Source organism: Peromyscus maniculatus, chromosome 2, assembly GCF_049852395.1.
Source record: "Peromyscus maniculatus bairdii isolate BWxNUB_F1_BW_parent chromosome 2, HU_Pman_BW_mat_3.1, whole genome shotgun sequence".
In the NCBI taxonomy this organism is placed as follows: domain Eukaryota; kingdom Metazoa; phylum Chordata; class Mammalia; order Rodentia; family Cricetidae; genus Peromyscus; species Peromyscus maniculatus.
The window spans coordinates 160221275-160246602 of record NC_134853.1 but is presented as its reverse complement, the minus strand read 5'-3'; the positions used below and the strand labels follow the sequence as shown (position 1 = coordinate 160246602).

Here is a 25328-nt window from a genome sequence, read left to right as displayed (position 1 = left end):
AGGCTAGTCTCAAACTACATAGCCAAGGATAACCTTGAACTTCTGATCCACCTGTAATGGGTCCCAGAGTGTTGGGATTTCAGACATGCACCCCCAGACTCCAGAATTTGCTAGGCAGGCACTCTGTCAAGCCACACTCAGCCAAGACTCTGCTTTTGAGAATAAACTCTTGGGGCTGGAGAGATGGCTCAGGGGTTGAGAGCACTGACTCTTCTTCCAGAGGACCTGAGTTCAATTCCCAGCACCCACATGGCAGCTCACACCTGTCTGTAACTCCAGTTTCAGAGGACCCCTATATCCATGGCAAAAAAACCCCCCACAAATGCACATTAAAAAAGAGAGAGAGAGAATAAACTCTTGGTTCTGTGTGGCTGTGGAAGGAGGGAGCCTTTGGCCTTTGGACACAGGAAGCCTGTGGTACTCTCATCCCCTGGCTTGGCTTCTTGGAAGGCCTCTGGCCTCTGAGGGCTACATCTTTTCAACTTCTCTCTGGTGATAGGTCTTTCTCCAAAGTTACAAGAGGTAGAAATCCTCCTTGAGACAGACCAGCCGCCACTGTTACTGTACTCTTGAGTAGGGAGAAGTGAGAAATTTGTAGACAGAAGTAAGTATAGAGACAGTTCAAAAAATAGGAGAGCTCGGGAGGGCCTGGGTCCTAATCCACCGGCCCTGAACTTTATTCCAAAGGGCTTTTTACGACAATGCAAAGGGGTGGAGCAAAAGACCTCCCCCTTGCTCAATACGGCCAATGTAGACCCTTCCAAACACCTGATACTCAGACCCGTGGTCCGATCGCCCTCTTTATGCAGACCTGCTGGATAAAGTCACCAGGAAACCCAGATGGGCTACAACCCCTGCTCTCCTCACCGCCTCTGCAGAAGTAGGGGCTTTCATGTCTGGGGAGAGGGAGTAGGTGGCTCTAGGCTGACCCAGCCGCGAGTTTTCCTGAGCCCCAGGCAAAGTTTCAAATCCCAGCGATGGCACCTCCAAGCTGGACAACCTTGGATCACTTGCTTGACCCCTCTGAACCTGCACATCCGTCTGTGTGAGAAGACAGTATCATCCTGCTCTCAGGATTGTTGGGGTGCTTGGCACACACGGGGCACTCAATGAACGGGGCTCCCAGCATTAAGCTCCACCAGTGGGGGTGGGGGGCAGGGCCTTCAGCCAGGCCTATATTTAGTCTAGAAAGGGTGGGCCAGTCTGGTGCCCTAGCAGGCGGAGCTGGGAGAGAGACTCCTGTATGGCCGCCCCCGCATCCCCCGCCCTCCCGGTCAGCGGGGTCACCTTGGCTCGAGTGACAGCCCAGGGCTCCCTTAGACCAGAAGAACCTGGTTTCCAGCGGCAGGAAGCTGCCTGTACAGGGGCTGCGACCTGTGATGGGAGACACCCCCCACCCACCCCACCCAGACCCCCTGCTGGGGGCAGCCCCCCCCCCTTCCAGCGCTGGCTCTCCGGCTGGTCTTCTCGCCAAGGTGAAGCTGACCTCGGGTGGGGGGCAAATGCGGAAGGTTGTCGGCTCCGCCCAACGCCCCAGCCCCGCGCCGATGAGTGTTGGGGCTGCAAATAGCCCAGCGGAATCCGTGACTCACAAGGCTGGAAATACGGCACCCCCACCTCCCCTCCCTGCTCCGACCGCAGTCGCCAGCGGAGCTGCTCTGGGGAGCAGCCTGCTACTCTGATTTCAGTAGTTCCTGGGGGTGTGAGGAGCGAGGACCCCCCTCCCTCCCTCGCCCGCGCGCCCCAGAATACTCCAGGCTTACATTCAGCACCGCACCCAATTGGCTGTGTCTTCGGAGCTGTGTGACCTTAGGCCAATCACTTAGCTTCTCTGGGCCTCAAAGGCCCCATTGCGGGGAGGGGGGAGCGCGGGGGGGGGGAGGGGAAGGACTTCAAGAAGGGACGTTGTGGCCCTTGTCTGGGGACAGCGTAGAACACAGTGCTGGTGCAGAGCCCAGCTCAGCCATTCCTCCTGAACGGAAGAATACAAAAGGAAGGGCAGGCAGGAGGGAGACAGGGTGCTATAAGCATTTCTGTAGAGCAACGCGGGATTTCTGCAGGCAGGTCTGAGGAGTCGGGAGGTCGAAGGTTCCACACATTTCAGGCCTTTAGCTTCTCTCCTCAGTCCAGATGTCCTCCCCACCCACTCAGCCCCTCCTCCCAGGTAGAACTCCAGGTGGGGTCTCCACAAATCTGTCATACTGTCCTTTTATTGTGTATAGGTTGTAGAGACCAGACTCCCACGAATCCCCACCCTCCCTGTCCCCAGGGTCCCGAGACAGCAGGAGTCAGAGGACCCAGGGACCCCCAACTAACGGAGAGCTTCCCCCTCTCACGCCTGCCTCAACTGTGGGAGACGGAGTCACAGCCGGAGTCAGAGCCCTGGTCCTCCAGGGTTAGGGCTGACAAGGGTCTTTGCCCTGGATGTGGAGGGCAGAAGGGATCTGGGCTGGGGCTCTTCCTGTGGCCACCTTGTGCCGTGAGACATGGGAGGCGGGGCGTGTGGCTCTAGAGAGTTGGAGGTGAGCAGCTGACAGAGCCAACCTTCAGCGACAAACCAGCATCCGACTTGCTCAGAGATGCGACATCCCCATAGATGAAACAGAGCTGAGTCTAGTTCTAGAGCGTTTTGAATTAGGCTTCAACCACTGGGAACGAGTATTTAAGGGCCAGGACAATGGCGTGTGTGTGTGTGTGTGTGTGTGTGTGTGTGTGTGTGTGTATTCATGGATTAGTAAGTCCCGTGACTGCTCTTGCTCCCACTTCCGGAGGGGACCCTCTCTGCAGGGGGAGCCACCCAGGAGCCTAGGGCTCTTGTGAAAGGGAGGACTCAATCCGACCTAAGGCACCAGCCGCTGGAGATAGGAGCCTCGTGCCTTTTTAATAAACGCAGGGGTACAGGCGTCCTTGCCTGGCACAGGTAGCTGATGGGGGTCCAGAGTGACAGACAGGTAGCCCTGGGTTTGAGGCTTGGAGAGTTGCAGCCCCAGGGAGGTGACAGTCATGGCTATCTCTGTAGCTTGCCTGAGGCAGTCCACTGAGGCCAGCAGCTCTGCTTGTGGCCAACTCTTACATTCCACTTGCCGGGAGGGTCCCTGGTCCCGTGCCCTGCAGAGATGCCGTTGATGTCTTTTGCTCAGAGGCTCAGTCCCCATCTTTCTCCCCAAGATGATACTTCAACTTCTCTACTGTGAACTAAGATAGGGAGGTCCTATCTGGGTGAGGGCAAGAGGGTCTTGGGACTGCCCTGGGTGGGAAGGAGGGCCCTAGTTTGGGGTGCGTGTGTGTGACCCACCTGGGGCCTAAGAGTGTGTGGAGTGAATGGGACCTACACTGAGATGTTCTGGGGGCCATTGTCAGGAGTCAGGACGACCTCACCAGCAGGCCAGTTGAGGAGGAGATGGGGGGGGGGCAAGGATAGAGAGACCCTCAGATTTTTATCTCCGTCCGGAAGGTCTGCTGGACATGTTCCGTGTGTGGGTGACGCCGTGCCCGGATGGTGAGGCTACCATCCTCTCGAAGGGCCGAGGTCACCGATGTAGGGTCCACATCCTCTGGTAGTTGGCACTTGTGGGCAAAGGTGTTCATGACTGTGCCATCAGCAGCCAGCTGGGGAAGGGATGACAGGTCAGAAGTGGCTGCCCTAGCCCTCGCCCCGTCCTGGGTCCTGGTCGTGCCCAAATCAAGACAGAGTCTCTTCTTTGTGTCCCCAGCTACCCAACTGCTATCAGGTGTGGGAGAGCCGCAGAGGTGTGGGCTAGCCAGGAGCCAGGGGCTCTGCAGAGGGCCTCCAGAGGTCCCTAGGGGAGCTGGGTGTAGAATGGGGTTAGGGGGGGCTCAGTTAGGGTTGAGCTTCCATTAGAAGTAGCTAAGTCTGGGACTCTTGAGCCACAGAGGGGAGATGACACAGCTGTGCCCTCTGGATCCCCAGACACCCTGAGTGTCCACCACTAGGGCCACCACCCTCCCCCGCAGTCCAGCTAGCACATAGTGTCCAGCGGAGTCGGCTGGGTGAGTCACCCTTGGGACGTGGGGCTGGCACGTGCAGTCAGTGGCCCACAGTCCTCGAACCCCTGGCAGGGCTTCTTAGTGTCCAGCCTGAATTAGGGGAGCTAGCCAGGCTTGGGGGGTGTTCAGGAAGGATTGGCAAACATCCTCTAAGAATAGCATGGCCCTAAGGACCGGGGCAGCCACTGTCTGCTGGCCATGCCTTCTCTGATGATCTAGCTATCCTGAGACTCTGGGTAAAGTGCATGGGGTTCAGGGTGGGTGTGACTCTGAACTTCATGACTTCTGCTCAGCCTCAGGCCCAGTGTGGAGGCACCAAAACAGGACCCACGCTTCTGGCTCTGGGATGAAAGAGGGGTGGAGGTATGGGATGAGTGGACTGCGCTGCCCAGCTTGGACCAGCCACGGCCATCTTCCTCTACCTTCTGCCAAGGAGCTGTCCTCATTCCACCATGGTCACTCGTGTCTCAACCACCCAGGTTCCCTTCTGCCCACATCCCAAGATGCCTCTCTCATCCCTGGAGGATCCCCAGGTGCCCAAAGACAAGTTCTGTGAACGTTAGGTTGGAGGGGGATGTGAGGCAGTCCCTGGACTGTGAGCCCACCGGGAAATGGGCTACAGTTTGCCCTGGGGAGTAGAGACAGGGAAGGAACATCCATCCGTCAGGGTATGAGGTCTCCAAAGTCAGGTGCAAGTAGAGAAACCAGCTAAACTAGGCAGAGTCCAGGGGAAGGTGGGGCCCCTGGGGTGGGGCCCCCAGGGTGGGGCAGGGTCCAGACTCACCTTCTCAGCCCGCACCTCGATGTGGTTGTTGGAGGTGGTGACAATAATATCTTCAGGGGAAAAGTCTCTCATGTCCACTGTAAACTCATAGGCATCCCCGAGGGTTTTGATGTTGCCTTGTCCCCCGGGACGGGCTGTGGGCAGAACTGCTATAAGCTGGGCACCCAGCAAGCCCTGAACCGAACCCCTGGGTCTCCACTCTTCCCTTGGGGAATGAGTGCCTCTCCCAGACAACAGGTCCACTCCTCACTCTTACAACTTACCTTGTGGGGAGTGGGGGGCCCGGGAGGAGGGGCAGGGGGGCAGGCCCCTCGCTATTCAGTCTGTAATCTATGCATGCAAATCCCTCCTTTAGCAATTCTATCCAGGCCTGGAAGCTCTGGGAGGCAGCCACCCCTCAATCCCAGTCAGCCCTCCATGTGGGACTACTGGGTTTACATCTCACTCCTAGGGCCACCACTGTCCCCAGGAGGCCCACCTGTGTCCTAACCATATCTGTCCTGGTGACCGGGTCTGTCTGGGCAGCCACCTGTGGCTGTAACCCGTGCAGCACCCAGTCCTGGCAGGTGGGTGGCCGCAGCCTGCTCAGTGATGTCCCCACCTCAGTCTGTCCCCTCCCCTCAGAGCCTCAGCACTTGCCTGGGAAGGCCAGGGACTCAGGGTGGGGCCTCATGAAGCTGCCGAAGTCCTCGGAAAACATGCTCAAAGCCTTCTCCATGGGTGGGTCCTGGGTCGGGAGGGCACGGGAGGCCGAAGAGGAAGAGGAAGAGGAGGAGGAGGAAGAATGAAAGCTTCTCTCCGCTCTGAAGGCGGAGGAGGTCCGGTGGCTCATCCACAGGCAGCAGAGCCCCTGTCCAGGCAGGGGCTGGACTGGAGAAACGTGTGGGTGCAGGCCTCCAGGGAAGCGTGCAGGGCCCCGACTGCCAGCGCTTTATAAGGCCCGATGTCCCTGGGCTCCAAGCCAGCCTCTTGTGTGCTGGCTAAATTTAGGCCTCTTCAGGGCCCAGAGGGGCCTGGAAATCTTCTTGGGAGAAACGGCCTGCTGACAGCCTGACACACGGGCTGGGTTGGAGGGCTGAGCTCATCGCCTGGCACTCCAAGCCCAGAGCCCCAAGGGCCTCTGTAGCGGCCAGGGCCGGGGGTGGGTCCTGCCCTGGGCCTGCTCCAGGACTTTGTGGTTTGCTGTTTCCCTCACTAGCCAGGGACCCGACCCTCCTCTCAAACTGGTTCTCAGGACCTGTGCCTCCCTTATCTGACTCCTGAGGAGAGGGCGTGCGTGAGAGCCCTGCGGGGCTGTTTGTGAGATGCCAGGCTCTCCAGGTTCAGTGGTCTCTTCAGAAAGGCTGAGACAGCCCAGGGAGGGGATGAGAATGCCTAGGGGACCCTTGTCAACTCCCATAGGAACTCCGCTCCTACACCCCACCTCACTCCGCCCCCCACATCCCAGCTCTCCAGAACCTTGAATGACAGAACAGAAGAAAGCTGGAGGTGGGGTGGGGGCGGGGGTTGGGCCCAGCTTCAGGAAGGGGCAGATAATTTGATAATTGTCCATAAAGGTCTAGAAGGCTAAGTTTCTGGCAACAGTTCACTCCACCCAGGATCTTAGTCACAGGATTTCACGTCCAGGTAAAGGAGACTCTTGGATTCTCCCAGGGTATCTCTGGGCACTGCTGTCCTTTCCCGGTAAAGCCCTTTTTGATCTCCCATGGCTCAAAAAGAGGAGTTTTTAGGCCAGTTTCGAGACCAGGAAATAAAGCCTCCCAGGAGGGGAAGGGCTGGGCCTGCGAGAGTTGGAATGGCTGGGATTCCATTCCAGATGTGCCTGCCCCTTGTGCCCAAGAAGCCTCTTTCTTTTCACGGAGTAGAACCCCAGACTCTGTGACCCTGGGCAGAAGCCAGGCGAGGCCCTTTCAGGAGGCAGGTGGTCCATCAGTCCATCAGGCAGTTTGGGAACACAAACCTGCCCTTTCTTCCCATATAACCACTTCATTTCTCTCTCCCAGGGAAGCCTCTAGTTGCCCTGGCCTTCTGTCCAGAGTCCCCAGCACCTGGCAATGTGACATAGTCTTCGTGAGTTCTGACACCTCTCGGTACCCCTCATCCCTGCTCCTGGGGCAGGATCACCTAGGAGTTCCTGAATGTGAGGTCTGTGCCTCTTGTCTCTGGGTCCACAGAGCCAAGCCCAGAGCTACATTCCTGGTGGCATGGAAAGTTGGGACACGGCAGGGCAGAGCTGGGGGTCTGAGCGATGGTTGGCACTAAAGGAACATGTCACCCCCAGACTCCTGCTGGTACCTAGTCTGTGTTGCCTATCCTGGCTGGCAGGGCTTCAGGGAGTCACCTGTACTGAGATGAGATGGAAAGACGTGGGGGTCAGGTGGGGGCCCCCCAGAGCAGCCTTCCATGGAAACAAGAGCCAACAGCTAAAAGCAGACACGCTGTCACCGTGACGGTGCTGAGGGCCTGAGTCACGGCTGCTGGGTGTCAGCTCTCTTTACTCCCCCACACCCGCCCACCATCCCCCCTCCTTTCCCCCACATCCCTGAGGAGTCATCCACATAAATATTTGAGTCCTCTGGCTTCAGTGGCCAGGCAGGACCTCAAAAGGTCATCAAGGTCATTCTCTGACACCAGGCATGCGTCTGACAGATCACAGAGGCAGGAGGAGCTTCCAAGATGACCCAGTCTATAGTTGGGTGGAGTGGCACATGCCTGTCATCCCAGGAGGTTCAGGAGGAGTTCAAGGCCAGTCTCAGCTTCATAAGAAGCTGGAGGTGATTATTCCTGAGACCCTGTTTGAAAAACAAAAACAAAAAGCCCAGGGGACATGGCGGGAGAGGGGACGGAAGGACAGTGGCAATGGAAGGATGGGGAGGGAGGCACGTGGTGGGGCACTGTCACCTGCGTATGGCATGACCTTGCAAATGTGAGTGCACAGCAGCCGGGCTGTCTGCACGGGGTCTGGGGAAAGAGGGACATTCGGATGGGGGGGGTGAGTTAGGAGGAAGGAAGTGATGGAGTGGGAATGGGGTGAGGGGGTCACAGGGTGGGGTCAGGGTGATCAAGTGCACAGTACGCAGCATGAGACAGTCAAAACACAAGAACCCAGGGGCTGGCGAGATGGCACAGCAGTTAAGAGCACTGGCTGCTCTTCCAGAGGACCAAGGCTCCGTTCCCAGCCATGTGGGGCCTACAGCCACATGTAACTCCAGGTCCAGGGGATCTGAGCCCCTCTTCTGGTTTCCACGAGGAGCATCAGGCATGCATGTGGTGCAGAGTTATGCAGGTGGGCAAACACTAATACTCACAGAATAAAAAAGTATATATATTTTTAAAAAGCCAAGAACTCCAAAAGCCAAGACTCCAAAAAAGATGATGGTCCAGTCTCTTAAATTTGGGGCGTCTTCCTCCCTGGGAGCATTTTCAGAAACACAGGTGCTCCCCAGGATTCTGGTCTGGGGAGCTGGAGAGATGGCTCATCGTACTACATTGGCAGAGGACTTAAGTTTTGTTCCCAGCACACACAGTCAACGGCTCATAACCACCTGTAAGTTCAGCTCCGGAGATGCAACCCCTGCCTCTGACCTCTGTGGGCACTACACTTATGCACCCACATGTAAAAACACATAATTAAAAAGAAAATAAAACTTTAAAATTTTTATTAGATTCATTCATTTTTTAATCTTATGTGTGTTTTGTCTGCATGTATTCATGTGTACCATGTGAATGCTCTGTGCTCATGGAGACCAGAAGAAGGTGTTGGATTCCCTGGAACTGGAGTTACAGATGGATTGTGAATTATCCATGTGGGGGTTGGGACTTGAACCGGGGTCCTCTGTAAGAACAAGTGCTCTTAACCACTGAACCATCTCTTTGGCCCAAAATAAACCTGGTGATTTAATAATATAATCAATCAACAAATAAAATGATTCTGATGTGGGGTGCTGAGGACCAGGAATTCTTTCCCTTCAGCTCTTTACACAGCCAGCCTGAAGGCCAGAATCCACTCACAGAACACCTCCTGGGCGATGTTTAGGCCTGGGAGACTTGGATGAATGGAAGGCAGGCAGGTCCATGCTGCCAGGCTCACAGGCCAGAAGTGGCTGGGGCTCCGATCAAGGAAGGAGTTGGGTGGCAAGTCTGCTCCGGCTTCAGACCTGGTCTAACAGGAGGGCTGCCTCTGCTGCTCAGGCTCCTAAGACATAGGAAGACCTTGGGGGTGGGGAGACTGGCAGGCAGGGTTAGTGCATTTGGGAGGCACTTACCTTGACCACAGGAACCCCTGACGCTCCTGCCTCAGTTTCCTGGTGCTCACAGCGGGGTGTGGACATGTGAGGCCAGCTGTGACTCTAGTGCCAGCTAGCTGCCAAGACCAGGGACATGTTTGGGTTGTCCACAGAACAGCTAACCATCTGTTGACAGTTGGGTAGGCGAAGGTGGCCCTGGCTGTGTAGAACAGTAGGCCCCTCCCCGCTACATCACAGAAAACCTACCCGCTCCTGTTTTGAAGTAGCTAGGGTTAGACGCTGTTAAGAGTCTCAGATTTCAATCGGGTCACTGGAGGAACATGTTTTCAGACTGGTGGCTTTGACCAGGGTGGCAAGGGGAGACGGGCAAATTACCCCTTGCCTAGATTTTTCTTTGCTCTTCCTCTTCCTCCTCTTTCCCTCCTCCTCCTCCTTCTTGACACATGTAACCCAGGTTGCACTCCAATGTGCTGTGAAGAGGAAGATGACTATAAACTTTCCATCCTCCTGCCTCTAACCTCCCAAGAACTGGGACTGCACACATGTGCCACCACACTGGGTTTATGTGGTGCTAGGGACCGAACTCAGGGCTTCGTGCATGCTGGGCAGGCTTCATGCATGCTGGGCAGGCTTCATGCATGCTGGGCAGGCTTCATGCATGCTGGGCAGGCTTCATGCATGCTGGGCAGGCACTCAGTTACTAACTGAGCTGCATCGAGAGCTCCAAAATCTTCTAAAAGTAGCCCCAGGCACAAACTCTTTATACCGTGTCCGTTTCCTACTAAAGCTTTGGGAGCTTGGAGATGGGACAGACTGTCCGGGCCGAGCTCAGGCTCTGCCATGTGGTCATCCTTAAGAGACTGTATTTCTCTTTCATCAAGCATCTGCAAAGTGGTGTCGTTACTCCAGTTCACAAGGGTGGAGGCTGCACTGAATAGCAGAGCAGTGCTTCACACACACACACACACACACACACACACACACACACACACACACTCATATGTACATGTGCACACACCCACAGATGATGCATGCACACACATATACACATGCACATACACACATACATGTGTACACATATGCACATGCACACACATATTCACACACACACACACACACACACACACACACACACACACTTTTTTTGCCATCTCCTCATGACATTTTCTCAGAGGGCCCAGCCAGAGCCACAGCTCAAGGGAGCTGGGCATTGAGGGGCAGTTTTCTGAGATTTAGGAACTAGATGAAAAGCTCGTTCATTTACTTGTCTGTGGTCTCCAAACCTCCCAGTTCACTGCTCTCGCCTTCCTCTCCTCCCCTGAATGAGATGGGGTTGTCAAAGCGAGCCCACAGAACAGTGTGCATGCTTAGGGGTAGGCAAGCCATGGTGGGAGTCCTGCTTCTGACCCTCAGCCTCTGGGGTCTTTGAGGTGGTGGTAGCGGGTACATGCCACCACCCCAGCTAGCCTCTGTGATCTCGGACAAGAAACCTTATAGTTCTGTCATGCTGTTATGGGCCGGCTCCCTGGATTTGGGGAGAACTCAGTCATTTGGGACAATTCTGAGCATTGTGGGGCCAGCCATGGTGACCCCATTACTCTGTACCCATGTGTCTTCAGCTGCACCCCTCTCCTCTCCCCCTCCTCTTCTACTTTGAAACCCTTTTCCGTGTCCAGCTGAGAGTCCAGACCCCGAGGCTCAGCTACGGTAGAGGACCCTCCCTATCCTGCACGTTCAGCGGCTCTGTTCCCAGGCTCAGACCCCAGGAGGCCCCAGGGTCCTCCAGCATTAGAGCATGCTCCTTCTGCCTAGCTCTCTAGCTGAGACAGTCCGCCCCTCCCAACTCCTCAGAAGCTTCCTGGTCAGTCTGGTGAGTTCTGACCAGTTTCTCAAGGACATTCGTAATGGCTTCCTTAACCCCGGGAGGGGAGGGGAGGGGAGGGGAGGGTGTTGATTGGTGGAGGGCACACCTGTCCAGGTGCACCGGTGCCACAAACAAAGAGGCTGTGTCCGAGGGCCCGTCCGGGCTTCAGCAGGACGCACTGGCAGGTGAGGGACAGCTGGGTGCTGAGTGGGGCACGGACTTGGACAGCATCTGCCAGGGTCAGTGCAAACATGTGTGTGTGTGGGGGGGTGTGGGACCTTGAGGTGTTTGTCCTCAAGGATTTCCTTCAGGACTTGGGGGTGGGTCTTCTGGCTATAGGACATCACAGCTGCCCATTGGGACCCCACAGGGACAGGCTATCCCTGGGCAAAATGACCACTCCGAGGAGTAGAAATAGCCTAGAGTGTCTCGGGGGTAGTAGTGAGAGTTAGAACAGGGAATTGGTTCTGGACATGGAAGGATACTATACAATGACCTTCTTGCATATAAGATGGAACCTTCCAGATAAGACACACACAAAATCCCAATGGGTCACGTGGCACACGCACACGCACAATACACACAGCTTTCCCTCTTATTTAAGAAGCAGAGTGCATTGGACTTTGCTAGAAATGGGGCACAGGTGCGCAGCGGCCGGCTCACCGAGCAACTGTCCACTTGTTAGAAAACAATGGAGGAATTAGTGGGACTTCGAGAGGGCTCCTCAGGGAAGCCAGTGACTCTGCGAGAATTGTGGAGTCCGTGTCCACGCATCCGCAGAAGCATCCAGGGTAAGAACTGGGTCCTCTTTATCTCAGAGTCCGCACAGAACAGCATCCGCCCTAGGCCCAAGATCTCCCCGCTTCTGTCTGCTTCCAGATGACACACACAGAGTCTCTTGGGTGGCAAGAGGAAGGGTCTGTATGTTCCCCTTGAATCTTTGTAGCCAGAGGCCAGAGAGAGCGGGGACCCCAGAAAGAGGCAGAGCTCAGGCCCAGGCACTGGTGGCCACACCAGAGAGGGCGAGCTTCGAGGTGGGGCCGGAAGCTGGTGACTAGGGATGTAGCTGGACACCCTCCTCACAGTGCTCTCTAGGATGTAGACCCTACACAAACACTGACCAGAGCTGCCAGGTTCCCGTCCCCACAGCCTCTTTAACCGCTCCTCCAGTTCCCCGTGTGGGCGGGGCTGGAGGGGAAGGTCAAAGGTCTTCTGCAGGGGTCCAGGCATGGTGCTCACAGTGTCACCGCACACACTTGTCACAAATCATGCTTGATCCTCCTGTGAGGCGGAGTCCCTCTTCATCATTTGGACGTTGGCCCCAGGGTTCCTATCCTGTTTTGCCTGGCCCTCCCTGCCCAGAGCCTGGGCAGCCCCCAGGGAAGGAGCTGTGTGACCCCAGTGTCCTGCCCAGGGGGCCTGGAGTGGCTGAAAAAGCGCCTGTTCCGCGTGGGTGAGGACTGGTACTTCCTGATGGCCCTCGGGGTGCTCATGGCTCTCATCAGCTACGCCATGAACTTCGCTGTCAGGAGTGTGGTCAGAGGTGAGGCCTCCCCGGCATGGTATGCACACCCCCTCGGGGCAATAGGAATCCTGCATTAGGCTTGGGATGCCAGCTGGACAGCCAGGGGCATCGGAGTGGGGCAGGACCGTGAGTGGCCAGGCCTGGAATTGAACTTTACTTGGCTCTTGACTTGCTGTGTGTCTCTGGGCAGGCTCTGTACCCTGCTGGGCCTCTGCCATCTCATCTACACAGAGAGGGTGGAGCCTCCCTCATCTGAGCTTGGTCACCCCTGTTCCTTCTCTCCCACCTTGCTATCCGTTCAATGGCCCTTGACCCCAGGCAGAGTTTTCTCCCTGCTTCTCATTGGGTGGCGGTGGGCCCTTCCCTGGTCTGTCAGTGGGCACTGTAGTGTCTGTCCCCAGGCCTGGAGAGGCTCTGAGTGGCTCCCTGACAGCTGGGCATCCCCAGCACACAAGTGGCTGTACAGGGAAGTTGGGGACGGCCACCTGCTCCGGTATCTCTCCTGGACTGTGTACCCTGTGGCCCTCCTGTCCTTCTCCTCCGGCTTCTCACAGAGCATCACGCCATCCTCTGGAGGTGAGTCATGGTCACCTGGTCTCTGGCCAGGCTGCCTTGTCCTGCAGTCCCCATGGGGCCAAATGTTTTCACATCCTGTGAGGCTTCTGAGGAGGGAGGACAGGGAACAGTGACATGCTATTGTTAGTGCTGAGGATGCAGGCTTGGAAGAGCCAGGCCACCTACCCAAAGTTACTCAGGAGAGGGACAGCAGGGGACCAGGAACATCACCAGTTCTGTCTGACTTCCCTGGGCTCCTCTGGGCCGAAAAGGAGGATTGGTTCCCATTTAGGACTACAGCCAATGACCAGATCCCCTAGGTCTCTGGAGCTACCTCCAGCTACAGTCTCTGTGGGGGATGCGGGGTGAGGGGGATCTTGGAGGTACATCTGACCCCCAGTTTCTTCTTCTGGCAACTGTTATGAATCCTACTCATAGGGAGTATGAGGTTGTTTTGTGACTTTTTCTGAGGAGACACAAATGTGTGCTCATCCCATATAGAGAACCAACAACAGACCAAAGCAATAACTTCACATTTCGGAAGCCATGAGTTTACTGGGCTTACAGAATATGGGTGAGGGGTGAGCTACAGGAGCTTAGAGGATTCAAAGGCCTCTGCATCACCAAAAAATCCCATCCCAGCATGGGTGGCAACTAATGAAAAGTGAGAATTGTAGGCAGTTCTACCAACTATCAGAACATTGCCTCTCCCCTGTGTTTGTTACTGCTGATACAACCTTGGGGGAGGAGCTTTTTGAATCCTGTAAATTTCAGGAGTTTCCTGTGCCTTGTGAGTTTCTTTCTTTTTTTTTTAATGTTTGTTTGTTTGTTTATTGTTTTTTGTCAAGACAGAGTTTCTCTGTGTAGCTTTGGTGCCTGTCCTGGATCTCACTCTATAGACCAGGCTGGCCTAGAATTCACAGAGATCTGCCTGCCTCTGCCTTGGAGTGCTGGGATTAAAGGTGTGTGCCACCACCGCCCAGCTTTATTTTTATTTTATAAACATTAGTGTTTTGCCTGCATGTATGTCTGTGTGAGGGTCTCCTGGAACTGGAGTCACAGACAGTTGTGAGCTGCCATATGGGTGCTGGGAATTGAACCCGGGTCCTTTGAAAGAACACTCAGTGCTCTTAACCTCAGAGCCATCTCTCTAGGCCCATGAGTTTATTTCTTAAAGAAGAAAAAAAATAAAGTCAGGGTCTTATTATATACTTCTAGATGGCCTGCAACTTGATACCTACACCAGGCTGACCTTGAACTCATGGTGATCTGTCTGCCTCTGCTTCTTGACTGCTGCATTAAAGGCATGAGCCACCATAGGCAGTTTATTTCTTGAATCTTAACCAGCCTCCCTTCCTGCTCTAGGTAGGAATGTTGCAGTTCAGAAGAAAAAGCTCCACAAGAAAGGCTCCATAGGAAAGTACCCCAAGAGTGCTGTGTTCACAGGGTGCTAAAAGAATTAATGCAGACCCTTTTTCCCTTTGTCCTCTACCTACCTGAACCAGGGTCTGGAATCCCAGAGGTGAAGACCATCTTGTCTGGTGTGATCTTGGAGGATTACCTAGACATCAAGAACTTTGGGGCCAAGGTGACGGGCCTCTCCTGCACCTTGGCAACAGGCAGTACCTCCTTCCTGGGAAAACTGGTACAGACACGGAGGGCCCATCTGCCACCCTATTGTCCTGCCCTGATTTCCATATTCCACACTACAGCCAGCCTAGCTTTGGGGAGCCCAGTCCTGGGGGAGCACATCCAGGCCCACAAATATCACCCAAAAAAAAAAAAAAAAAAAAAAAAAGACAAGGATGTGGTGGTAGTCCATTGCTGGGCAATCTTGTGCTCTCTTTCCTAAGCCCTAAGAAGGAAGAAGAAAGAGAAGGAAGTGGTGGAGGGGAAAAGAAGGGTGTGGGGAGAGGGAAAAAGAGGAGAGGAGGAAGGGGAGGGGGGAATAGGAAGGGTGGAGAGGTAGAGTCCAGCTTCCCCAGCAACAGGACCGCACTGCCTCACCCTGCAGGGCCCCTTCGTGCACCTGAGTGTGATGATTGCTGCTTACCTGGGCCGTCTGCGCACCAAAGTCATCAGGGAATCTGAGGTGAGAAGCACGGGGTTGGGCCTCCTTGGGGAGGGGTGTGGAGAGCAGAGCCCAGGATACTTTTCCTCCTAGAATAAGACCAAGGAAATGGAAATGCTGGCCGCAGGAGCGGCAGTGGGCGTGGCCACAGTCTTCGCAGCCCCCTTTAGCGGTGAGAGCTCCCGCGCCCCCCCCTCCCCCGTCTGTGTCCTGCAGCCAGGGGGTAGGGGTCCTTCTGAGCTGTGTGTCCCCTAGGTGTCCTGTTCAGCATTGAGGTCATGTCCTCTCACTTCTCCGTCTGGGATTACTGGAGGGGCTTCTTCGCTGCCACCTGCGGGGCCTTCATGTTCCGCCTCCTGGCGGTCTTCAACAGTGAGCAGGGTGAGCCCCGAATGGGGACCTCGTCTCCACCCTTCCTCTTCTGCCCCCTCTTCCTCCCTCTACTCCTCCTTCCTCTTCCCTGTCCTTCAAAGAGAACACAGGGTCTGACCTATGTTAAGCATGGATGGCCGGGTGGAGAGTCCTAAGGGCAGGAAGAGTTGAGTCCCGCTGGGAGACTAGCCAGGTGCCTAGCATTGCAGGGAAATTCCGGGGTTAGGTCTGATGCCATGTCCACCCTTGTGTGATTTATTCTGAGCCTTTGGGTGGGGAAGACTGGCATCTGAACCCCACGTTCTTACTTCTCCAGAGACCATCACCTCCATCTACAAGACCAGCTTTCCGGTGGACATACCTTTTGATTTACCGGAGATCTTCTTTTTTGTGGTCCTGGGGTGAGTGGGGTCCCAAACTCTAAAAGCCATACTCAAGCTAAGGTAGTTCACCCTCACCTCCACTTCCAGGGCCATCTGTGGCATTCTGGGCTGCGGGTACAACTTCTGCCAGCGAACTTTCTTATTCTTCCTCAAGGCCAATGGGTTCACCTCCAAACTGCTAGCCACCAGGTAGGCTGGGCCCCTCAGGGAGTGGCCCACTTCCAACCTCCCATAAAGACCCAGCCCTTTCACTGAACCCTTCTTTCCAAAGCTCCTCCTCGCTCACACCTCACTTGTAGCCCCCTGTCAAGTCCTATAGCCATTGCCCCGCTTATGTGAAAATGAAGACCCCCCACCGAGTCTCTGATCCCCGAGTTCACACCCCCCTCCCTGATCCCTGCCTCTCCTCTCTCAACCTCAAGCATGCACACCTCCCTTTAGCATTCCTCATGCCCTGGGCCAGCAAGGCCAGTCCTCATCCTGGCCTGCTACTCCTGCATCCCAGTCCTCATCCTGGCCTGCTACTCCTGCATCCCAGTCCCTTTCCGTCCCAAACTCTCCTCCAGCCTCTCCCCATCTCACACCAGGTCCCCTGGTCTCGGTCCACCTCTTTCTTCTTGTGGGGGTGGGGGGGGAGCGTGAATCTGGAAGTTTCTATCTTTTCTCCTCTGTAGTCCTTTCTTCAGTGTGAACCCCAAGGCTGTGGGGAAGGAGAGGAGACGAAATGAAACTCTTGTCCCCTACAGCAAGCCCTTGTACTCAGCTCTGGCCGCCCTGATCCTGGCCTCCATCACCTATCCGCCTGGTGTGGGCCGCTTCATGGCTTCCCGGGTAAGGGGCGCTGAGCTGGGTGGTGGGTGGTGAGCCCCGTTTGTGGTCTCTTCCAGCTGTATTTTTTCACTCCGTCCCCTCAAACCCCACTAAGGAAAATGCCTACAGGTCATTTTTCAGAGGACGAGGTTGTAGCTCAGCAATGGCAGAGCCGTCCTCAGGGTCCCCAGCTAGGAAGGGATAGAGTAGCTGAGGCTCAGGTGGGTGAGGGGACAGACGGGGACATGCTGACCTGCCACTGTCTCTGTCCCAGCTGTCCATGGGAGAGCATTTGGAGACACTGTTTGACAACAACTCATGGGCGTTGATGACCCGGAACTCGTCCCCACCCTGGCCAGCAGAGCCAGACCCCGACAACCTGTGGCTGGAATGGTGCCACCCGCAGTTCACTGTCTTTGGGACTCTGGCCTTCTTCCTGGTCATGAAGGTGGGCCCCTTGTATGGGCAGAGTCATGGCCAGTCCTGGGTGAGAGGGTCTTCTCCCTGAGCTGAAGCCTAGAGCCCTGCCTCCTACCAACCCCCTGACCTGACCCTGACCCACTGTGTGCCTCACATACCCTCCCAGCCGCAATTCCTCCCCTTTCTCTTCCTCCTCTTCCTTCATTTGAGGGGTACAGTCTCACTGTGTAGCCCAGGCTTGTAACTTATGTTCCTCCTTCCTCAGCCTCCCAGGTACTGGGTGACAGCCATGACCCACGGCAACTAGTTCTCTTTTTCTTTACAAGAATGCATGTGTGTGCATGTGCATGAGTGTGGGCATTTGAGTGTGTGCCAGCATGCCATAGTGTAATGTGGAGATCACAGGACAACTTACAGAAGTCAGTTTTTTCCTTCCACCATGTGTAGGTGGACTTTCCTTTCCCTGCCCACCAGTTCCCAAATAACCAACATGGAGACTTAATATTAATTATAAAGGCTTGGCTGATAGCTCAGGCTTATTAACTAGCTCTTACAACTTAAATTAACCCATTTCTATTCATCTACATTCTGCCACGTGGTGTTACCTCTCATCTCAACACTCCTGTTTCCTCTCTGTGTCTGGCTGGCGACTCCTCTGACTCCATCCTTCTTCCCAGTGTCTTCAGTCTGGTTTTCCCACCTAACCTTTTCCTGTCCAGCTATTGGCCAGGCAGCTTCTTTATTAAACCAATCACAGTATAATATACAAGGTGTACAGGAGAATTATTCCCCAGCAACCATGTGGATTCCAGGGACCAGACTGAAGTGGTCAGGCTCAGCGGCAAGAGCCTGACACACTGACCCTTGGTCCCCATTATTCTTTGAGATGGAATAGCTGCTCTTTCATAAAGGACAGCCTGAGAGAGAAGAGAGGAACAGCCCTGGCATGTGGTTTGCACACAGTGGGTGCTTTATTGAGGATTGGTTCCTTCCCCTGGTTGGTGTCATCTCTAGTGCCAGATCCTGGGCACCTTTTCTCTAGGAACCTCCCATCCCTCCCTCGTCCATGCCCGACTGTTTGCTTCTAACTCCTGCCATGTGCGTACAACCTCCCTGCAGTTCTGGATGCTGATTCTGGCGACCACCATTCCCATCCCCGCTGGGTACTTCTTGCCCATATTTATCTACGGTAAGATAAGGAGTTCCAAAGGCCTGAGAGGGATCAGGGCCGTTAGGGCCATGGCTTCCCCATACCATCTCCCTCCCAAGGTGGTACTGGGGATGAGGCAGGGTTTGAGAGCCTTGGGGGGTCAGGTCAGCCTGACTGCCCCTTCACCCTGAGTCTGTGGCAGGAGCTGTCATCGGGCGTCTCTTGGGAGAGGCCCTGTCTGTCACCTTCCCAGAGGGCATCGTGGCTGGAGGTGAGGTCAATCCCATCATGCCTGGGGCCTATGCTCTGGCAGGTGAGTGGACTTGGGACCAGCAGGTGGGCAGACTTCATGGGTTGGACTGCCACAGGAGAAGTGCATGTCACTGAACCATCCAGTGTGCCCACGCTCCTCAGCAGGCCTGTCCACTCCCTGAGCCGTCCCATCCCCCAGGCCTTCCAGCTTTCTCTTTTTTTCCCCCATCCTCCACCTGCTCTGAATCCCTTTCCCAGTATCCTGCCATGACCAGGTACTCCCAACAGTTGCCAGGACGTGCTCTTAACGCACTGCTGAACCTGACCACGGTCACGCTGTGCCCACCTTGCCCTCTGGGTGAGCCTGGCTCCTGGCCTGAGTCACCCTCCGTGGTTCCATTCCTGCAGGTGCGGCTGCCTTCTCGGGGGCGGTGACCCACACCATCTCCACGGCGCTGTTGGCCTTTGAGCTGACTGGCCAGATTGTTCACGCTCTGCCCGTGCTGATGGCAGTGCTGGTGGCCAACGCCATCACTCAGAGCTACCAGCCCTCTTTTTACGACGGCACCATCATTGTCAAGAAACTGCCATATCTGCCATGGATTCGTGGCCGCAAAATTGGGTGAGCCTCAGGCTGGCTGATGAAGTGATGATGCTGGGTGGTCTGGGGGTGGAGGGACCCCTGGAAAACACCAGCACAGCTGACTTTGAACTATAGGGGTGTAGGGCTGATACATAACTGCCCTCTGGTCCTCGACATCCCCAGGACCCCATGTGCTGGGTGAGAACCTGGGTCTGTAGCAGGCAAGGCTGATAGGGAATGAGCACCAGATGGGGTGCCCTTCTCTTTCCCTCCCCTGCTCTGATGGCCTTTCTGGGTGATTGGCATGCAAATGGGCTCCGAGGTCCTTCCTTGACCAGACTGTACCCTAGCATCTTCGGTCCCCAAAGTGGCATATCTCAAAGACTTCAAGAGTCACTGAATCCAAGGTCCAGCTCCAAACAAGTCTCAATTTCCCAGCCTTTAAGATACATGTGGTTTGGGGTTGGGGATTTAGCTCAGTGGTAGAGTGCTTGCCTAGCAAGCACAAGGCCCTGGGTTCAGTCCTCAGCTCCGGGGGTGTGTGTGTGGGGGGGAGATACATGTGGTTCTAGCTGGGCAGTGGTGGCATATGCCTTTAATCCCAGCACTCTGGGAGGCAGAGGCAGGTGGATCTCTGAGTTTGAGGCCAGCCTGGTCTACAAAGAGAGTCCCAGGGCAGCCAGGGCTGTTACACAGAGGAACCCTGTTTCGAAAACAAAACACAAAGGAAGATATGTGTGGTTCTCATAGCTTCCAGAGCAGTGGTTCTCAACCTGTGGGTCACAAACCCTTTGGGTCAAATGACCCTTTTACAGGGGTCACCTAAGACCATGGGGGAAACAGGGAGACCTACAATTCATAACAGTAGCAAAATTACAATTATGAAGTAGCAACAAGAACAGTTTTATGGGGTCACCACACTCCGAGGAACTGTATTAGAGGGTGGCAGCATTAGGACAGTTGAGAATCACTGGTCTAGAACTTATGGACTCCTCCAAACCCATCCTTGAGAAACATGGGTCTTCTCCCAGCAAGGTGCCTTGGGATAACCCTGCCTTGTCCCGGGGGCCGGTATCTCCCCATTCTAGGACTTGACAGGTGCCTGCCTCTGCCCACAGCTCCCACCTGGTGACTGTGAGTCACTTCATGAACTGTACCCTCACCACACTGGCCAAAGACATGCCCCTAGAGGAGGTAGTCAAGGTTGTGATCTCCACAGATGTGCCCCAGTACCCCCTGGTGGAGACTACAGGTATGTAGCAGCTGTGAGGAGAACGTGGCTGCCTGGGAGGAGGGGTTGGGCTTCCCTTCACTTTCCTCTAAGGCAACAAGGGTAAGCATGGCGTCAGATCTGCTCCTTAACCCAGGCTCTGCAATTGGGCAATTGGGTGGCTGTGTGACCTGGGGCTAGTACCTTAATTTCTCTGAGTTTCATTTCTTCGTGGAGAAAATAGACCTAAACACCACTTCTCCTGGAGAAAGAAGGGGTGATGTATTTAAACTAAAGATAAGGGGTGCTTGTAAGGCAGCCTGAGACTGGTTCTTTGGATTTGGGGAACCAAGCCTTGTGTGCTAATATTGACAACAGGGCTACTGCTGGGGTCTTCCAGAAGCTTCCTCCCTTCATCCCTAAGTGCCCCACCACCCGATTCCGATTGCCAAGATGAGCGTATTCTTTTTGTTTGTTTGTTTGTTTGTTTTTGTTTTTTGAGATAGGGTTTCAGGGTTTCTCTGTGTAGTTTTGGTGCCTGTCCTGGATCTCCTCTGTAGACCAGGCTGGCCTCGAACTCACAGAGATCTGCCTGACTCTGCCTCCTGAGTGTTCGGATTAAAGGCATGCACCACCACTGCCCAGCAAGCTCATCCTTTTAAAGACAGATGAATGGTGTTAAGTCTTAGGGAGGGATCTAACCCAAGTACCCTCTCTAGTCCACAAAGCACAGTACCTAAGCAGAGAAGATAACCCAGGTGGGGGAGGAGCTACTGAACCTCACTAGGGCACCTATCCATCCAAAAATGTCCCCTCTCTGCACACTTGGCAGGGGTGGCACTGTTGGAGTCTGGTGCCCTTTTGCCCTCCCGCAGGCCACTTGAGCAGTGAGCAGCAGGTACAACCACTGCCATCTATATGCCCTCACCAGGAGGAATAAAGTTGGGCTGGAGAGGTGGCTCAGAGGTTAACAGCACTGACTGCCCTTCCAGAGGTCCTGAGTTCATGAGTTCAATTCCCAGCACCCACATGGTGGCTCACAACCATCTGTAATGAGATCTGGTGCCCTCTTCTGGTGGGCAGGCATATGTGTAGACAGAACACTGCATACACATAAATAAATAAATAAATAAATAAATAAATAAATAAATAAATAAATAATAAAAGTGAGGAGGAGGAGAAGAAGGATAGCCCTGCCAGAGGCTTCACCTCCTAGAATTGGTTTGGGTCATAGAACTCCCAATGAAACAGACCTCTGGATACCCACAGCCCACCCAGGAAGTAGCTAGTTTATATATATAATGAGGGAGGGGCATTTCTACTGTGATATCTAGTTGCCAAGTGCGTTTGTGGTGCTAGGGACTGAATCCAGGGCCGGGTGAATGCTCAGCAAGCTCCCTGCTACTGAGCTACAGAAGCCATGTCTAGTCCCAGGGTTTCTATTTACTGGAGAGAAGAGAAAATATCAAGTCAGATCCTCAGTGAAGAACACCCACCAACTCTCTGGATTCCTGTAAACTCCCACAGTGTGTCCAGGCCAGTCAGGCTGGCTCAGCCCCAGAACTCAGTAGGATCTCAGATTATAGTGAGCCTCGGGGTTCACTCTTCCACTGAAGTGACTCAGATTTTTAACTGGACAGAAACCAGAAGAAAGCCCAGCTGTGACACCCAAATGCTGAGGCTAATGTCCTCAGTTTCTCCCTCCTAAAATGGGTGGTGAGGGTATCAGAATGTCCACTGGCCTGCTGGCATCCTTGCCTAGCTGCCCTCAGCTGCCATGTTCCTTTGGAAGCTGAATGGTTTAGGGCAACAATTAACCGACCAAAGCCTCAGTTTCCTCTTCCGTAAATTGGGTGATAAGCATTCTAAAGGCCACACACATGCTTATGTAAGTTTCCTCAGACATGGGAGCACCCTGCAAGTTCTTGGCACATAGTAGGCACTCAGCAAATGCGACTTCTATGTCCATAATGTATCCCTCCCTCTGCATTTCCCAGAGTCTCAGACGCTGGTGGCCATTGTGAAAAGGACGGACTTGGTGCAAGCCCTCCAGACTGAGCCAGCTTCCTGGGCTCCAGGCCAACAGGTGGGTCCCCTGCCAGGTGTGGGGACAGGGTGGGGCTGGTGAGCCAGGCCGTGAGAGGAGGAGATGGCTAACCTTTTAGAGAGAGGAGTTCGGAGATGAGGATCTAGAAGAAGGTGGCTGAGCCCAGGCCCCCTGTTCCCAGCCCTGTCTCCAGGATATCTTGGCGAGTGGTTGCCCCACACAACCAGTGACACTGAAGCTGTCCCCAGAGACCTCCCTGCATGAGGTAAAACTAGAGAGTGGGGATGGAGGCCTGTTGGGGGAGGCTGGTTGATGGTGGACCACCAGGTTCCTTCCATCGGAGGCTTCGCCCAGCGCCTCGCGTGGACTCTGGCTCCCCCTAGTGGTCAGATTGCACATCGCCGTCTGCTCACCAGGCATAGAGAAGGGTCTGTGGGCAGAGGGATGTCAGCCCTCCCTCTCAACCCCCCTCCAGACACACAACCTCTTTGAGCTGCTGAACCTTCAGTTGCTGTTCGTGACGTCACGGGGCAGAGCTGTGGGCTCCGTGACCTGGGTGGAGGTACTAGGATCTTGAGGGCGGGCAAAGCTGAGGATGTGGGATTACCAAATTCCTTCCTGCCAAAAGCTTAAGGACTCTGATGTAACCCACTTAACGGATGAGGGTGGCCACTGGGCCTGGGACCCCAAACATTGGCTGCCACTCTCTGGGTTCTTTGATTCTATCTATGCATGGGACAGGACCCCCCCCACACACACACACGATCTAAATCTTCCTTAAGGGGAGCCACCAAGCCTAAGCCCCCGAGGGGACAGGTTTTCACCTCCTCTAACCATTCCTCTTCCCTACCTTCTATTTCTCTGTTAGTTGAAGAAAGCAATTTCAACCCTGACCAATCCGCCCACCCCCAAGTGAGTCAGAGTGTGTGTGTGTGTGTGTGTGCAGCCTGGGGGTGGCAGTGGAGGGGGGCCTGAGGGGGTGGTAGTAGGGGGTGGGAGCAGCAATGGGAGGGGGGAGGCAGCCTTGGGGTCTGCAGCCTGGAGGGGGTGGCAGCGGGGGTGGGGGTGGGGTAGGGGGTGGGTGGGTACAGGGATGACAGCCTCGGGGCAGCAGCCTGGCACCCAGCCCCTCAGCTGCTGCCCAGCTCAGTTTCTTGGCACAACAGGGCGTCTCCACTCAGCCGAGAAGAGAGCCCCACATTCACTTCTCCCCGTCCGGAAGGAGCTGAGAGTAAATGAGGGCGTCAACGTGTCCCCAAGGGGGACTCTTGTGCCTTCTGGGGTTGTCTGTTGCCAACCAAGAGCTTCTGAGAAAAATAAAACTGATGTCTAGAGCTACTGTCCATCCCTCTTCTCCTTTAAGGGTGAGAAGGAGGGCGTCTAGGCTCAAACAGGCCTCTTTTAGTGCCTTCCACACCATGGTGATCAAGGAGCTCCCTTGAGTACTCTATCCCTGCAATTATTTTGTCTGTCCAGACAACGGTCACGGGGTGTCCCCTAAGGACCAAGCTTCATGCTACCTACTTGGTCTGTGTCCTCCCCACCCCCAACCCCCACCTCAGGTACAGCAAAGCCAGCCTCCCACAGCTCATCCTCTTCAAGGGACAGCTCCAGCCTGACCACTGGGCACTCCAGCCCTTCCACTCAATCAGATGACTGCCTCAACATAAGTGCAGGGCACCCCAATACCTCAAAGCACCCCATGGTCTGTACCCCAGTCCACATATCTATTCACAACCCTGAGTACTGAATGCCCTGCACCCCAAATGCCACACACAGTCCATGACCAATGGATACCTTGCCTGCCGTACCCATACCATACCCTTTGTGCTCCCCAAGTTTTATAGCCCCACTTCACTTAGATTCCATACCTACTTACACCCCCTCCACCCTGTCCTATTCCCGAGGGACATTCCTGTCCTTGGGGATTTTGTCCTCAGAAAAGCCACACCTGCCATTTCCTTCATGACCTAGTTCCCACCCCCAGTCTGTGAATCAATCGTTCTAAAGGGGGGTACAAAAAAGAGTACAGAAAAGAAAGGAAGAAAGGAAAGGAGGGAGGGAGGAAGGGAGAGGGGGGGGGAGGGAGGGAGGGAGGAAGGAAAGGCAGCGGTGGCTCATGCCTTTAATCTCAGCAACTGGGAACCTGAGGCAGCCCGGTCTACACAGTGAGTTCCAGGTAAGCCAGGGTTACATAATGAATCCTTGTCTCAAAGACACAAACAGGGCTGGAGAGATGGCTCAGTGGTTAAGAGCACTGACTGATCTTCTGCTGTGGGCCGCAGGAATATATCATAAGAACTCAGCTGGTTATGGCAAAGTCACTACCTGAAGGAGTCAGGGAATTCCTTCAGAGGAAGCCAAATTCCAAGGAGCTTTTGGTGTTACTTGGCTTGTTATATATCAGCTGTATTCTGCTATGGAAATCATGTGTGCCTTCATAGTTTTCCCAATTGATTTTTCCCTAAAAAGGGCTAACAATGTGGACTGATCACTCTCTAGACCTACACATTCCAGGCATTTGGAGAACAGCCTCAGGAAAGGCTTTCTCTGGAATCAGATATCTCCCTTAGCGACTTTTAAGGACTAGCAGTAATAACAGTCCACATGCAAGTCTCCTGATTTAAGATAAATTTCACAAGGAGACACTGCCTAGGTCAGGTGGACGTTAAGTAATAGCTTTACACAATTTAGCTCGGACCCTCCTTTCTTACAGCCTTACTAACTTTATAGACCCTTAACTCCTTACCTAACCACTTCTAGGAATATTTAGATAACTTTCTGTGCTGACAGCTATGCTCAGCCAGAACCCCAGTTCAAGCCTCCCTGTAATTATCATCATTGGCAGCATCCGGCCAGGTCCATCACCAGATGGAGGAAAGTACCTTATCAGAGATACCTCTGTACTCTCTAAGAACAGACTTAAGCATCCAGACTACCTGTTTGAAAAGGCCTGGCAATGTAACAATTAAGCTTTACTTCCTCCTTTCCCAAACCTTACCTCTAGTTCCAGATCTCCCTTTAATTATCACCAGAGGCATCTAGCT

General features: G+C 54.5%; 2 protein-coding genes across 13 annotated transcripts; one reads left to right on the top strand and one right to left on the bottom strand.

Annotated features, from left to right (window-relative positions):
• Positions 1–2860: 2860 nt before the first annotated feature.
• On the bottom strand, positions 2861–10662 carry Hspb7 (heat shock protein family B (small) member 7). The gene is made up of 3 exons (XM_006975464.4): positions 5432–10662; positions 4793–4926; positions 2861–3609 (listed from the first exon to the last, which is right to left on the bottom strand). Exons 1-3 carry the CDS (start codon positions 5622–5624, stop codon positions 3430–3432), a joined length of 507 nt encoding a protein of 168 aa, XP_006975526.1. The 5' UTR covers positions 5625–10662; the 3' UTR covers positions 2861–3429.
• Positions 10663–10994: 332 nt separating this feature from the next.
• On the top strand, positions 10995–23615 carry LOC102909781 (chloride channel protein ClC-Kb). Of its 12 annotated transcripts, none has more exons than XM_076565595.1 (21): positions 10995–11088; positions 11589–11694; positions 12318–12446; positions 12876–13004; positions 14489–14628; positions 14998–15075; positions 15148–15226; positions 15310–15435; positions 15743–15827; positions 15897–15998; positions 16556–16640; positions 16894–17067; positions 18159–18228; positions 18392–18502; positions 18850–19063; positions 20143–20276; positions 22232–22320; positions 22463–22546; positions 22757–22843; positions 23150–23193; positions 23448–23615. In XM_076565595.1, exons 2-21 carry the CDS (start codon positions 11595–11597, stop codon positions 23518–23520), a joined length of 2133 nt encoding a protein of 710 aa, XP_076421710.1. In that variant the 5' UTR covers positions 10995–11088; positions 11589–11594; the 3' UTR covers positions 23521–23615. The 12 variants fall into 12 exon arrangements, with proteins under 12 accessions (XP_076421710.1, XP_076421707.1, XP_076421709.1 ...); XM_076565592.1 differs by having other exon boundaries at positions 18054–18228; XM_076565594.1 differs by having other exon boundaries at positions 16484–16640.
• The last annotated feature ends 1713 nt before the right edge of the window (positions 23616–25328 follow it).

Bases quoted from the DNA above. Each gene is read 5' to 3' on its own strand.
- Hspb7 (XM_006975464.4), bottom strand. From the start codon at position 5,624: ATGAGCCACCGGACCTCCTCCGCCTTCAGAGCGGAGAGAAGCTTTCAT. The intron at 4,927-5,431 runs GCAAGTGCTGAG...TTCTGCCCACAG, and splicing joins TGAGTCCCTGGCCTTCCCAG to CCCGTCCCGGGGGACAAGGC. The intron at 3,610-4,792 runs GTGAGTCTGGAC...TCCCTTCCCCAG, and splicing joins TCGAGGTGCGGGCTGAGAAG to CTGGCTGCTGATGGCACAGT.
- LOC102909781 (XM_076565588.1), top strand. From the start codon at position 11,595: ATGGAGGAATTAGTGGGACTTCGAGAGGGCTCCTCAGGGAAGCCAGTG. The intron at 18,503-18,849 runs GTGAGTGGACTT...CCATTCCTGCAG, and splicing joins TGGGGCCTATGCTCTGGCAG to GTGCGGCTGCCTTCTCGGGG. The intron at 22,321-22,462 runs GTGGGTCCCCTG...CCCTGTTCCCAG, and splicing joins CCTGGGCTCCAGGCCAACAG to CCCTGTCTCCAGGATATCTT.